Raw genomic sequence first — 13,548 nt, 5'->3', positions numbered from 1 at the left:
TTCTGCTCTCAGGGGTCTAACGTGATGGAAGAGCAGGACCTGCGGGACATCGGCATCAGCGACCCACAGCACCGGCGGAAACTGCTCCAGGCTGCACGTTCCCTGCCCAAGGTGACCGTCGCCGGCCCCGTAGCCTCAGCCGTGTGGAGCCAGGGCCACCTCCCTAGCACCACCTGTACCAAGAGCGGGAGGAGCAGGGCTCGGCACACACACACCACGTGGGGCCTCCACCCCTCACCCTGGGAGCTCCTGAGGGGCCACACAAACCTGTTTGCTTCCTCTGTCCGCCCCAGGCCTTTGGAGAGCCAGGAGAGCCCTCGGGCAGGGAGCGGCTCCTCAGGGGTCATGAGGAGGTTTGGTGGTCTGCCCTGCTTGGGAGCCTGCTACCCACTGGCTTGGCCTTTCACCCAGAACCCCCTTCAGGATCTCTTCTGGCTCCCTGGAGCCCAGGCCAGCCCACACTGGGCCCCTCCCCAGGTGGGCTTGAGGGAGGTACCATCTTCCCTGGGGAGCCAGGAGCTAGTGGGCCCGAGCCTCTCCCCTGCGCCTGTGCTGGTGCTGAGTCCAGTGGCCCCGTCCCTTCTACCAGCCCAGAGTTTGGGAGGTGCCCGCTCCGTGGGCACACACAATTTTCTTGTCCAGGCCCATGACCTCAGCAGAGCTCAGGGCAGAGGCGTTCTGCAGACCCCTCCCCACCTCCGCTCACCTGCTAGGGCCGTCTTCCTGCACTGTCAGAGCCCCAGTGGCTACCGCCTTCCCCATGGGGAAGCGGAGACCAGCGAGTGATAGGAAGGGCTGTGCGAGGAGAGGCACTCAAATGTGCTGAGGACCCCAGGAACACAGGGCCCCCTTGGCCACAGTCTTTGGGAGCTGGCCTGGGTCCATGGTGCTTGGGTTCCTCTCCTGTGACTGCTGAGATGTCAGTTTCACCTCCCTCCTGGCCCTGTAGGTGAAAGCTTTGGGCTATGACGGGAACAGCCCCCCTTCGGTGCCCTCCTGGCTGGACTCACTGGGGCTGCAGGACTATGTCCATTCCTTCCTGTCAAGTGGTTACAGCTCCATCGACACCGTGAAGAACCTCTGGGAGCTGGAGCTCGTCAACGTGAGTAGCCCCTGCATGGCCCAGCTGGACCCTCCAGAAGCCTGGCCCAGCGGGAGAGCGCTGGGGGCTGGAGCGGACTGTAAGCGAGTGGACCACCTGACCCTCCTCGCTCCTCATCACGCAGGTCCTGAAGGTCCAGCTGCTCGGTCATCGCAAGCGCATCATCGCCTCCCTCGCAGACAGGCCGTACGAAGAGCCGCCACAGAAGCCCCCCAGGTTCTCCCAGCTGAGGGTGAGTCAGGGAGGGATGGGAAGGAATGTATGTTTCTCCTCTGTATTTGTAGGAATTCCATAGAATTCTTCAGAGACCACTGTAGTGTAGGAGAAAGCAGTTCCGACAAGAGAGAAGCACAGGAGAGGGGCTTTAGAGAAGTTCCCCGCCACCCATTTCTATTTGGGGATGGTCGATCAAACACTTAAAATTGGGGGGATAGTGGGAAAACAGCTGGCCGGGCCTGGGCGTTGAACTTGGCTCTGTGCCTGGGGACAGGCAGGGGCTGGGTGGCATGACACCTGAGACAGCCTGGAATTCAAAAGGCCGGGACTCACAGCCTTCCAGGCACCCCCAACATCTGAGTTCGAATTCCCAGGCTAGGGTGACTAAGACAGCCTGCATTTTAAAAACCTCACCCATGATCCATTGCTCCTGCCAGTAATTCCTGACTGCAGAAATGGGCTAGACTTAGAGCCTGCAGCTGAGTGAGAGCTCTCCCCCAGCCCCAGGCGAAAATATGCAGCAATGGAGCAGCCACTCCTGGAACCCTGAGCACTGGACCCACCCCAGCAGGGCTCACCCCACTGAACCCTCAGGGGCTTGGTGAGGTGGGTCCTATTCATCCTCCTCTTACAGATGAGAAAGTGGAGGCCCAGCCTTGCTCTGGGAACCAAACACACAACTGACATTCAAATGTAAACACTGAGGAGCCTGGTTTGTATTCTGTGGGGGACAGTGGCCTTTAGGGCTGGCAGAGCTGAATTTTTTCTCAGGAGGATGCTTTGTTTGGTCATGTGCAGAGGCCAGCAATGGATCAGGACAGAAGATTTAATCTTTTAGAAGTGCAAGAGTAGCTTCCCTGCCCATTCTGGGGGCACTGGTGGGTGGTGGCCTCATGGTGCCACCTGTCTGACACCCCCATGGTGTTGGCCCCTTCATCCAGTCCCTGCTGCTCCTCCCGGTGCGGCTGCCCACACCATCCTAACCAGGGGCCCGGCTGACACCTGTAGCCAGGCACTGGGCCAAGGGTTGCAAGTTCCACCTGGATTTCTCCCTCCACAGTGCCAAGATTTGCTCTCCCAGACGTCATCCCCGCTGAGCCAGAATGATTCCTGCACCGGGCGGTCGGCAGACCTGCTGCTACCTCCAGGGGACACAGGCAGGAGGCGTCATGACAGTCTCCATGACCCTGCAGCACCCTCCCGAGCGGAGCGATTCAGGATCCAGGTGGGCATGGGGTGGGGGGCAGGTGAGGGGAGCTGTGGCCAGGGTCCACTTCATCCCTCTGGGCGGGACAGGGCCTCCCAGAACCACCTGCTGCCCCATACCCGAGCACAGTTGGGCTGGCATCAAGGTCAGGAGCACCAGCCTGCTCTGCTTACCCCCACCCAGCTGCCTTGTGTAAGGCCCACCCTGCCCCCATGGCGCCGAGCTCCGGTGCAAAATTCACTTCAGCTGTTGGCTGCCAGGGCCACTCCTACGGCCTGCATGGCTTGCATTTCCTTCCCTTAGCTTCAGATCCCCTGTCTTCTGTAGCCTCCTGTGTCCTGCGCTGCAGGCCCCTGCTGGCCCCAGAGCCCTCCGCTCTCTCCTGGCCTCTCTGAGCGCCTTCTTGGCCCCTTCCTTCCCTGCTTACCCAAGCTGCTCCCCAGAACTGCTTTGTCTGCGGCCTCACCTCCGCAGCATTGTCTTCCCTCTGCCCAGCAAAACCACAGCCAGACCAGACTGTTCTTCCTGTTCTCTGCCTGCAGCCCCGTGGGGGGCACCGCTGGAGACCCCACCTCTGCTCCTGGTGCCTGCCCTAGCCCTAGCCGAGGTGGGCCCGTCTCACATTCCTGGCTCACCCTCTCGGCATCATTTCCAGGGGGACTGGATTTACTCAAGACCTGCCTGTCCTGCCTCCCACCTTGTACGGACCCTGGCTTTGTCCTTGTCTTCTTCGTGGCCTGTCAGACAGAGGATTGGCAGGTGTCCCTCAGGCCCCTCCATGTGAACTTCAGTTTCACCCCTGCCTGTTTCGCTGACTCTCGCTTCTCACTTTGGCTCCGGGGCTTCCCTTCCCTTTCCACAGGCACAGCCGGGAATTTTAAAGGATTTTAAAACACATCGTCCAGCGGTTCCAGTTGCCGTTGAGAGGCTCTTTGCGCACTACTGGGAAGGGAGGGCTTCGTGTTTCCTGAATCTTTTCCTTCCTCTCCATTCCTTCCACCAGCACCCGGATAGGGACCCATCATCTCTCACCTGGACCACAGTGGCCTCCCCCACCCCCCAGCTGCTGCCCGAAGGATCCATTTGAAATGCATTCCTAGGCATGGGAGCTTCACTGGCTTCCCAGCTGTGGGGATCCCTCCCAGGCCCTGGACTGGGCCCCAAGGCATCCCAGGGTGTCGTGGCTGCTGCTCTCCCCTTTGGTCTTTGTACAGAACAGTCCGGCAGCCTGTGCCCGCTACAGACTCTGCCATCTCCTTTCTGGTCATTTCCCATCTCCTTTGAGACTCATCTGTTCTCAGGCGGTCTGGGTCCCTGCTGCGCCTCTGCTGTCGCTTGCACCTCCCCTCCCCCGCAGTATGTTTGAATTGCTGGTCTCCCCTTGCCCTCTCCACTTGACCCTTGAACTTGCTAAGGTCACTGGCATCTTCCCCCTTGGGTGTGCTGGAGCCAGGCAGTGAGCTTGTGCGCTCCTCTGGAGCAAGGAGCAGGTGTCTGACTGTGTGCGTTCTGCAGGAGGAACACCGCGAGGCCAAGCTGACCCTGCGGCCCCCCAGCCTGGCAGCCCCCTATGCCCCAGTGCAGAGTTGGCAACACCAGCCAGAGAAACTCATCTTCGAGTCCTGTGGTTATGAAGCCAATGTGAGTTGCTCCTGCCCTCCGCCCTCCCAGGAGGGCCGGCTTCCCTGCTCCCTGCCCCTTCTCAGCCAGGCACCTGCATCTGCAACCTGAGTCCCAGTAGGGACTCCACAAAGCCAGGCCTAGGTCGAGCACTGTTCTCTCCTCTTCAGCTACTCTTGGCAGCTAAGGGGAAGGAGTGGAGGCATCTGATCCTTTAGCCAGAGAGTTGAATGGAGGGCCTCTCCAGCTGGGGCAGGAGAGGGGTTGGGAGGGGTAACCACTTGATTGTGGGACAGTCCCAAATTGGTTGGGTCACCCCTGCATGGAAACGCAGGACTTCCTAAGCCTAGCCACTGCTCACCCCCACAGTACCTGGGCTCCATGCTTATCAAAGATCTTCGAGGGACAGAATCCACGCAGGACGCCTGTGCCAAGATGCGGGTAGGGTGCCTATGTGGGGTGGGCGGGAGGTTGTGTGGGGTGAGAGGGTGTCTTTGTGGAGTGGGGGTGTCTGTGCAGGGTGGGGTGTCGCCTATGTGGGCTGGGGTGGTGTCAGCAGGGTAGGGGGTACCTGTGCAGGGTGAGGGGGCTGTCTGCAGGGTGGAGGGTGACTATGCAGGGTGGGGAGTGCCTGTGTGGGGCAAGGGGTGCCTGCACAGGGCCAGATGTGCCTGTGCTGGGTCAGGGGGGCATCTGCTGGGCAGGGGGGTGTCTGTTTGGGCTGGAGGGTGCCGTGGGACTGGCCAGGACAGAAGGCAGCAATGGGGGCAGCAGCTGCAGTTGTCTAGGCCCTGCCGTGCTACATAAGGACGGGAGGGAAGCTGGGACCTATGGAATCCCAGGAGGCTTAGTCCTGAGAAGGGGCATTGATAGGGCCCCCCTTGTTTCCTGTAGAAATCCACCGAGCACATGAAGAAGATCCCCACCATTATCCTGTCCATCACGTACAAAGGTGTCAAGTTCATCGATGCCTCCAACAAGGTGTGCTGCTTACAGGGACTCTTGGCGGGAGTGGGACCCATGTCCCCATCAGAGCCACAGGGCTCCAGGGCAAGCAACCCAGCTGCCGTCTCTCATCCCTTATCTCTCTAGAGGGTCCCCAGCCCTCTCATTACTTCCTACTTCACCACCTCACCAAGAGGCATGTCTCTCATCTGCTGGCCTGGGTGCCTGCTGTCAGCCCCGTCCCCACCCTAGTGATAACGGCTCTTAGCCTCTCCACCTGGGCTCTGCTGGCCACGCTCCTGCTCACAGGTCTTCACAGGTCTGATTCCCTCTGTGAGCAAAGGACTCCTCCTGTGCGCCACTGTGTGGAATCCCACCTTCCTGACACCCTTCCCACTTTGCCCCCACCCTGGGAGGTGGGAGAGGCTGGGGAGAGCTCATGGTTGGGTGTGAACATTTTACTGTCTTAGTTGCTGTGGTCAAGGGTGGAGACCCCAAGCTGAAATTGTACAAGGTTAGACACCATCCCCCACCCCCACCAGGAAACAAAATGAGAAGAGGAAGGGAGTTTGGCTGACACTGCAGGCTGGGAGGGAGAACAGTGACAATGGCAAAAGGCTGGGGCAGGGGATGCCAGACGCATGTGAGCCTGAGAATTCCAGAACATGGCTTTCCCCAACAGAACGTCATCGCAGAGCATGAGATCCGGAACATTTCCTGTGCTGCCCAGGACCCAGAGGACCTCTGTACCTTCGCCTACATCACCAAGGACCTGCAGACCAGCCACCACTATTGCCATGTGTTCAGCACAGTGGATGTGGTGGGTGGGGTCCTGGGAACGGGCAGGGTGGGCTTGGGTGGCAGCCCTGAGGCGTCCAGCCCCATCGCAGGGTACAGATGTGGCGCTGTCCTGGCCCTGGCCAGTGCCTGGCAAATGTTTGGTTTATGAGTGAGGCACTAGGGACAGGGGGTTTCCAGCATTTTTTTTTAAGAGATGGAGTCTTGCTGTGTTGCCCAGGCTGGCCTTGAACTCCTGGGCTCAGGCAAGTCACCCACCTCAGCCTCCCACGTAACTGGATTGTAGGTGGGGGCCACTGTGCCTGGCTTTCCAGCTTTTAGGCGAGTGTTTCTTAGGTCAGACAAGGCCTTTGTTACCCCCGGCACCCTGCCCTCACCCTCCAACCTCTGGCTGGGCTGCCTCCCAGAAACGCCCTCTACTCCCCTCTTAGGGGCAGCGGTGCCCTCTTTGGCAGTAGATTTTCTTCCCTCAAATTCTTGCTGAGGCTCGGCTCATCCTCACACAGCTGCCCACAGGGAGCAGAGCAGAAATGACAGCCCACTTGGCAGGGGTTCCCTCTAACCTGCGACAAAGCCTAGGAGTGGCCCCAGGCTACCTCCTCACCCCAGGAGGAAATCAGAGGGGTCAGGTCCCTGCCGCCCTCAGGGACAGCAGCTAGTTCCAGAATAATCTCTGTGGCTCCTGGAACACAGGCAGCTCTGGGCATCCCCACACCCCCGGGACCTCATCCACCCTAGCACCTCTGCTTGCTCTGGGCCAGTGAATGTTAGAAGGCTCCAGGCTGTGTGAGCTTGGAAACATCATGTCTGCCTGTTCCTCATCTGTCTGGAGGGGAATATAATGTGACCCACCTCAGGGGCCACTGTGAGATGGAGGAGGTGGTCCACACAGCACACAGACAGTGCCATTCACCTGTCGCTGACTTTTCCCACATGTACTCAGTTCCGCTGTAACGCCACATGTCTTCTAAAAATGGCTGTGCTGGGTAAACTCACACAATAAAAACCACAGGGTTTATGGGGAAGTGGAGTTAGGGGCACAGCACTCACAAACTTTGTCGGTGACACATTAAAAGCCACCAGCACCACTTATTCATATTAATGGTTAAGAAATACTCAAGTGCTGCCGCAGGCATGGCCCCTGCCTGGGCTTGCAGGGGTGTACACCTGCCCTCCCCGAAGCCCAGTTCCTGGCCACATCCTTTGTAGAGGAGGGAAGACCACTGGGACCTAGGAAGAATAAAAGGAGGGAAAGGGCAGGAAACGGGGAGGAGCGCTCCCAGGTGGACTTAGAGGGGCACACAGGGTCCCTGCGAGGAAGGGCATATCCAGTGTGAAGCTATCGAACCAGGTGTGGTGGGGGCTTGCTTCAGCATTTACCTAGTGTTTCTATCAGATGAAATCTTGCAGAAGGAACTAGTGTGTTAAGATCAAATTGTGTCTTTTCGAAACCAGTGTTCTCTTCTTACCCCAGATGCCGCCTTTGTGCTCAGGGTGAGGGTTAGGACAGGGCAGGAGTGGGTGAATCGGCTCCCGAACCAGGCGCTTAAGTGGTGATCTGCTTCCTCCCAGAACCTGACCTACGAGATCATCCTGACGCTGGGGCAGGCCTTTGAGGTGGCCTATCAGTTGGCCCTGCAGGCCCAGAAGTCCAGGCCAATGGGTGCCTCTGCAGCTGAGATGATTGAAACAAAATCTTCCAAACCGGTGCCTAAGCCTCGGGTCGGCGTGAGGAAATCCGCAGTACGTGGGTCCCACTGGCCAAGACCCCCCCTCTCCCTCGCCCCAGGGATTCAAGGGCTTGGGGTGGCCAGCACGACAAGGGTCTTCTGGCACTTCCAGAAAGCTAGCCCCCCAGGGAAATGACCCTCTTTATTGCCCCCCACCCCGCCAGGTCTTGCCCTGGAAAGGCAGCAGCTCCTCTGGCCTGGGCAGGCCTCTGGCGCTCCCACTCCCCTCCCTTGCTGGGCTCCCCCAAGGGCAAGGCCATCAAGGGGTTGCAGAGAGTGGCCGGCAGGCAGCCCCCAGTAACTGCGCTGTCCCTGTGTCTGTGTCTGCTTTGCTCTGCACCCCAGGTGCCGCTGCCCCCTGATAGTCGCTGTTGTTACTGTCACACCTGCTCCACCCACCGTCCTTCCTACCTACCGCTGCCGTCTATTAGTCCCGGAGTCAAGGTCTTTACGCCTCCTGCTGTCTTGTGTGTCAGTCTCCCCGAAGTGACCGTGAGCGCTCTCAGCCTCTGGTGGCCTCTCCCTCTGCCTGTGTGACATTCTTTCCCTTTTCCTGAGATGCCCTCTGCCTGTCCTGTGTGTGCTTCAGCCCTCTCTGTTTTTCTGCTGTGTGTCCTCTCTCCAGAGGTGTGGAGTGACTACGGTGGTCTTGCCTTGGGGTGAGCTCTCTGGCCCTAGCAGAGGGACCTGAGGCTTGGCATTTCAAAGCCCCGCATCCCCTTCCTGCCCAATGTGAGCGGGTTTGGGGCTTAGAGCAGGAGGCCCGGGTAGGACAGGGGTCCTTTAACTGAGTAATCCCAAGAAATCCCTGAGAGAAGCTGTGCCTGGAGATGGCTCTCCCCAAGATGCTCCAGGAGGGGCCTGCTCTTTGGCTGAGGAGAATAAGGGCTGCCCCTCCCAGCACAGGGGCCACAGCCCAGCCTGGGGGGGTGGGAGGGGACTTCAGGGCCTGCTGCCCCGGCCCTGGCACAGAGCTCCCTCTGACTCTTGACCGCTTCCTTGTTTGGCAGCTGGAACCACCCGATATGGACCAAGATGCCCAATCCCATGCCAGTGTCTCCTGGGTTGTGGACCCCAAACCAGACTCTAAGCGGAGCCTCAGCACCAAGTATGAGACCACTATCTTCTAAAACAACCCACTCCCTGTCTCCACTAGTCTCACTGTGCCTTTGCCATCCGATCTTTCTGCTGTCCTCAACTCTCTCCTTCCAGCTGCTGACGCCACGGCCCCACCTGCACTGGGACCCGCTCCTCCTGGGCGGGCAGCAGCGTAGACGCTGTACCCTCGCAGCCCTCGCACCTAGCACCACTGAACACTGTGAATTCTTCCCCTTGGGCTGAGGACAGCTTGGGGGGGTGAGCTGCCTTTGAGGTGGGCACCAAGAGGGCTCCAGGGGCCTGTTGCACCCCAGAAGCCTCCACAGGCAGGCACTGTGAACCCTGACGGGCAGGGTGATCTCCAGCAGAATCCCAATGGCACTGATAGCTCCCCGGGGTTGGGCTGGGCTCTGTGCGGCGCCCTCCTTCTGTCTGCTGTACTGAGCCACAGCTGGGCACTGCTGCCAAGAGCTGACTGTCCTCACCTCTCCTGAAACAACCAACCACTGTGACCACCCAGTGCCAGAGTCCCCAGCACTCTGCTCACAGCCGGCCTGCAGCCCCGCCCCGCTGTCCTCCATTGCTCTGAGGTGCTGGCCTCACTCTCATGGCCAGGCCCTTGTGAGACCTTGAGCTCAGTGATGTGGCTTGACCAGGGACAGACTGCTTTCTGTCAGGGCCCAAGATAATGCGCCAGGCCCTTGGGCCTGTGCTGACTGCCCCGCTTGGGGCTCTGGGTATCTGAACACTCACAGGCTGGCTCACACAGCAGGTGCCTCAGTCCTGATGAGCCTTCCCCTCCAAGGAGCAAGGTGGCACGTGTATGGGCGGCCCCTCGTATCTTCGCCACGGAGTCTCAAGGCCTGGAAGCCTTGAGCCTGGCTCTGCAGTCTAGCTCGCTGAGGAGGAAGGCCTTCCGAAGGACCAGCGAGGAGGCAGCCTGTGCCCTGCACGCACGGCGCACCTTCTTCCCTCACAGAACAGAGCCGCTGGAGGATGGGCCTACACCGAGTGGCCTCCATGTCCTCCAGGAGTTTTCTGACATGCTCCACAGTGGGGGATCGCAGATAGTCAGCGCCGTCCAGTGCACCCCTGACCGCCTCCCTCAGCCTCCTGACTCCTCCGAGAGGAGAGGCTGTCCCCTCACAGCAGCTCAGCAGCTGGGATGGTGGAACTGAGTCTCTGAAGAGGCCCCGCGTTCTCCAGTGTGGGCAAATCAGTTTGGATGGCAGGAGACAGGAAGGAAGCGGTGCCGTAGGCAGCCGTGCACACGTAGCAGAGTCCGCTAGGAAAGCCGGCCGGCCACGACAGTCGAAACCCAAGTCGATAAATGGGGTGGGTCCTGCACACCCGCCCATCCTTGTGCCTTCCTGAGCAGACTCGCTAAGCCAGAGGTGGCTGGGGGCTGTGGGCCGTGGGTGCTCTGAGCAGGTGTGGAGGGCACCCGGGGAGGCTGTGAGGGATCTTCTGTCCTGCTTTGTTTCCTTTCCATTTCCTCCACCGTCTGCAGGCCCCATTGGTTAACCCTTTCCTCCCCCCATTGTTTGCTTCTGCCAAGCTGAGCCACTGAGGAACCACACTGTGCTGCGGAAACATAGACGTGGGGGCACAGGCTCCTACCACCGCTGCTGCCGCCTCACCTGCAGCTTTGAAGACCCAGGCCTCACCTCCGCCTGCAGGACGTCCTCTTGGCCACTTGTCCTGGGCCTGCCACCACCGCGTCTTATAGAGTGAGCCCTGCCTTGGCTGTGGAGAAGCACTCCAGGCCGCTAGCAGATGGGACTGGCATTCCAGAGGGTCAAGAAAGTGACTTGTTCAGAACACATTGTTTTTAATAGAAAAAAAAAAATCTTTTTATAAAATGAACTTTTAACACTTGGTCAAACCTCTAGGTCATACTGCCAATCTTTAGACAAATGGCCATTGGGCAGAGGACAGGGGAGCTGAGGTTGGTTCAGAGGCCAGTCTGCACAGTCTCTGTCCTCAGGATGGGATCTGGGTGCAGGATCTGGGTGGGTCTGAAGAGAAGGTGGCAGCCTATGGGTGAGGGGAACGGAGCAGGCTCTGGCAGAATTGAATAGAGTGAGTCTGCTTTTCAAACCCAACCATGTCAGCTGCTGCTCTTTATGAACTGCCCAACTTCCTGTCCCCATCAGGGGCTGGACACAGGCTTCTTGCAAGAATACAGCCTTAAAGGCACCTGGGCGGAACAAAGGTCTCTGGTCTGTTTCTGGGGTTCCTGATGGGAAGGTTCAGTGGCCAAATGAAGATAAGTGTGCAGTTTCTGGTGCTGGGAAGTCTTAGCCAGTGTCAGAGTGCCAGGCCTCTCCCTGGCCTCTCACCTGTCAGTGACTGGAGGACTGCCCTGGGCTGGCCGGCCACAGGCTGGCTGGTGCCGTACTGCCTATAGTGTGTCAGAGAATAGGAAAAGCAGCTTTGTTTGGGGCATTAATATTTGAGGTAGGTCAGCTAAGGTTGCTCTTGCCAATTTGTGATTTGTCTAATCAGCCTGTGTGACTGGGGCACATTCTGATTCTCTGAATTAGTGGTTTGACAGTTACATGCTCGGCTGCTGGGCTCATCCCTGGCCCCCAGTGTGGAAAAGGCTAAATAAGGTGACAGTGCATTTATGCTCCCCAGCATGGCCTTTGGGGCAGGCTGGCATCCTGATGCGCCACTGCTGCTTAAGCTTTCCCGCTGGCTCACTTTGCTTTTAAAAGTAACTTGGGTTGCATTCTTCCCTCTGGACTAGAGTTAGAAACGCAGGGGAACTCCCTGTGGGGTTGAGAGGCAAAGCTGGCTCCGTTGTGTGCCCAGTTCCTCCCGTGGGCACTTTAGCAGGCTCCGAACTTTCCTGGCATGGGTCATTCTGGTCCCAGGATGAATAGTCCAGGCTTCAGCAACACTCCTCTTTCCCAGCAAAGGCTGTGAATTTAAATTCTTTGTTGGTGTGTATGTGCAGGCATTGCTCTCGGGCACATTCTCAACCCGTGTGGTTGGCCAGAAGTGGGGCTGTGTCTCTGGCTGGCTTGAAGCCGGGCCTTGTGAGTTTCTGTCTGCTGAGCACTCAACAGAGTGGGGCCTGGGACCCAGCTCCCTCTGCAGCAGAGGCAGACCCTCCTCCACTTCTTGGTACTAAACGAAGACCTCAACACCTTGCAGTTTTACTTCATTTCCTGCTCCTTTCAGGGGCTGTGAGGATTCCCATGAGCTCATGCCGTATAGTACTCGGCCCCTACTTTCTTCCAGGGGTTGACCAGGAACCCTAAACCATCCGGAGTAGACTGTGCTACTGCCGCGCGCATGGTGGCACCCGTCTCTTCCTCCTGAGGGGCCAGGCCACGTCTTAAGTGGGCCTCTGTCAGGGGTGGTAGGTCCGAAAGAAATGGCAGACACTACAATGCGCCCCTCAAGCTGTCTTTTGTGCTTAGATCATCCATAGGTGGTGTTTCTTCCGCTTGAAGCTGCTATATCTTTATTTATTCAGGGTATTTTCATATTGGAAGCCTTGGCTAGTCTGCTCTGGCTCTGGGTTTTGTTTAGAGATTGGTTTATTTCTGAACATTCAAGAAAGGAAAATGACTGGGTCCTCCCTCCTTCCTTTCCTCCCTCCCTCCCTCCCTCCCTCCCCTCCCTTCCTCCCTCCCTCCCTCCCCTCCCTTCCTCCTTTCCTCCTTTCCTTCCTTTCCTTCCCTTCCTTTCCTTCCTTCCTTCCTTCTCCTCTGGGGCCAGTAGTCTCCCTTTCTTAGAAAGGTTATTGTAACTTTAAGGACAGGCTTCAAGTGGGAAGGTCCCTGCTTTTGCACTTCTCCCAGTGCAGGTCACACGAGGGGCAGACCCTGTCGCTGCATTTCTGAACTGTGAAGGAGCCCGTTCAGGTGGGAGACTTCAGATGGGCTCAGTACCTGTCCTGGCCACAGTCTCCTTGTCCACCTCTTTTCCCCTGCCCACCAGCTGCTCCTCGCATAGGACCTTCCCGACAGGCTCTGCGTGTACAGCGCTCCGCGTCCCTCCTGGGCCTTCCAGCAGCAGACACTAGTGGGAGTTCCAGAGACACTCGGGTTTGAGCAGGCAGCAGGCAGAGCTGCAGTCATCGAGACGTTAGAAAACCAGTCTGAACGTGGTCTGTCTTTGAGATGCCCAGGCCAGCAGAAAGCAGCTCACAAGTGTTGTTGCTCATGGCGCGGCAATGGACTGAATTGTAATAAAAATGTTTGTTATTTAATCTTTGCCTCTGTATTTTGATACTTGAATGACTTCCCCTTTTGTTTTACTGTACATATATAATTGTTAATCTGTCTGATTTTTGTCTGAATTATAAACATTTTGAGGTACCAAACATAACCAATCTGTGCAACATAGACTGACCTCACTACCCAAGAGAGAGTGTAAATATTCCCGGGCTTCCAGCTTTGGTTTTGTTATTTTCATAACTGTACAACTTAGAACAGACTGAATTAATAAATGAGAAGCGACATGAACCCAGCCTTATTCTTCCGAGTCTTTGAATTGGAAAGCGTCTTGATTGTTTTCTGGCGGAGGCGCAGGCACAGGCAAGACGCAGGCTCAGGGTCGGTGATTCACGTCCTGCGCTGTTGGGCTGAGATGGCAGCTTGGCCGTTCGGCTTTGTATCTCACACTCTCTAACAGTTGTTACAGATGCCCTGTGAGGTGCAGGAGCCCACGATTCACCTTCCCTCCTGAAGAACGTCGTGCTGTGACCACCACACCAGGGCCCGTTCTATTACTGCTGCAGATGCATCTCTCCTGCGTCCCGGGCTGGGCTTGTCCACCCACAGACACGAATTGAATGTCTGCCTCCCAGGCAGCCT

General features: G+C 57.8%; 1 protein-coding gene across 5 annotated transcripts in view; it reads left to right on the top strand.

Moving 5' to 3' along the window:
* Nucleotides 1-13,202, top strand: part of ANKS1A (ankyrin repeat and sterile alpha motif domain containing 1A) — a 196,669-nt gene extending 183,467 nt beyond the window's left edge. For 4 of the 5 annotated variants that reach the window (XM_012461628.2, XM_012461625.3, XM_012461627.3 and 1 more), the window contains 10 exons: nucleotides 13-111; nucleotides 950-1,102; nucleotides 1,227-1,334; nucleotides 2,379-2,543; nucleotides 4,041-4,166; nucleotides 4,515-4,586; nucleotides 5,040-5,126; nucleotides 5,773-5,910; nucleotides 7,461-7,631; nucleotides 8,629-13,202. In XM_012461628.2, coding sequence (XP_012317051.1) covers nucleotides 13-111; nucleotides 950-1,102; nucleotides 1,227-1,334; nucleotides 2,379-2,543; nucleotides 4,041-4,166; nucleotides 4,515-4,586; nucleotides 5,040-5,126; nucleotides 5,773-5,910; nucleotides 7,461-7,631; nucleotides 8,629-8,748 — 1,239 coding nt within the window. In that variant the 3' untranslated portion in view covers nucleotides 8,749-13,202. The remainder of the gene's footprint in view (nucleotides 1-12; nucleotides 112-949; nucleotides 1,103-1,226; nucleotides 1,335-2,378; nucleotides 2,544-4,040; nucleotides 4,167-4,514; nucleotides 4,587-5,039; nucleotides 5,127-5,772; nucleotides 5,911-7,460; nucleotides 7,632-8,628) is intronic. The other variant, XM_012461626.3, reaches the window with a different exon arrangement.
* The last annotated feature ends 346 nt before the right edge of the window (nucleotides 13,203-13,548 follow it).

The sequence above is a fragment of the Aotus nancymaae genome, unplaced genomic scaffold (genome assembly GCF_030222135.1).
Source record: "Aotus nancymaae isolate 86718 unplaced genomic scaffold, 86718_ANA_hifiasm-v0.15.2.pri h1tg000040l, whole genome shotgun sequence".
In the NCBI taxonomy this organism is placed as follows: Eukaryota; Metazoa; Chordata; class Mammalia; order Primates; family Aotidae; genus Aotus; species Aotus nancymaae.
This window is presented reverse-complemented; position numbering and strand designations above follow the sequence as displayed.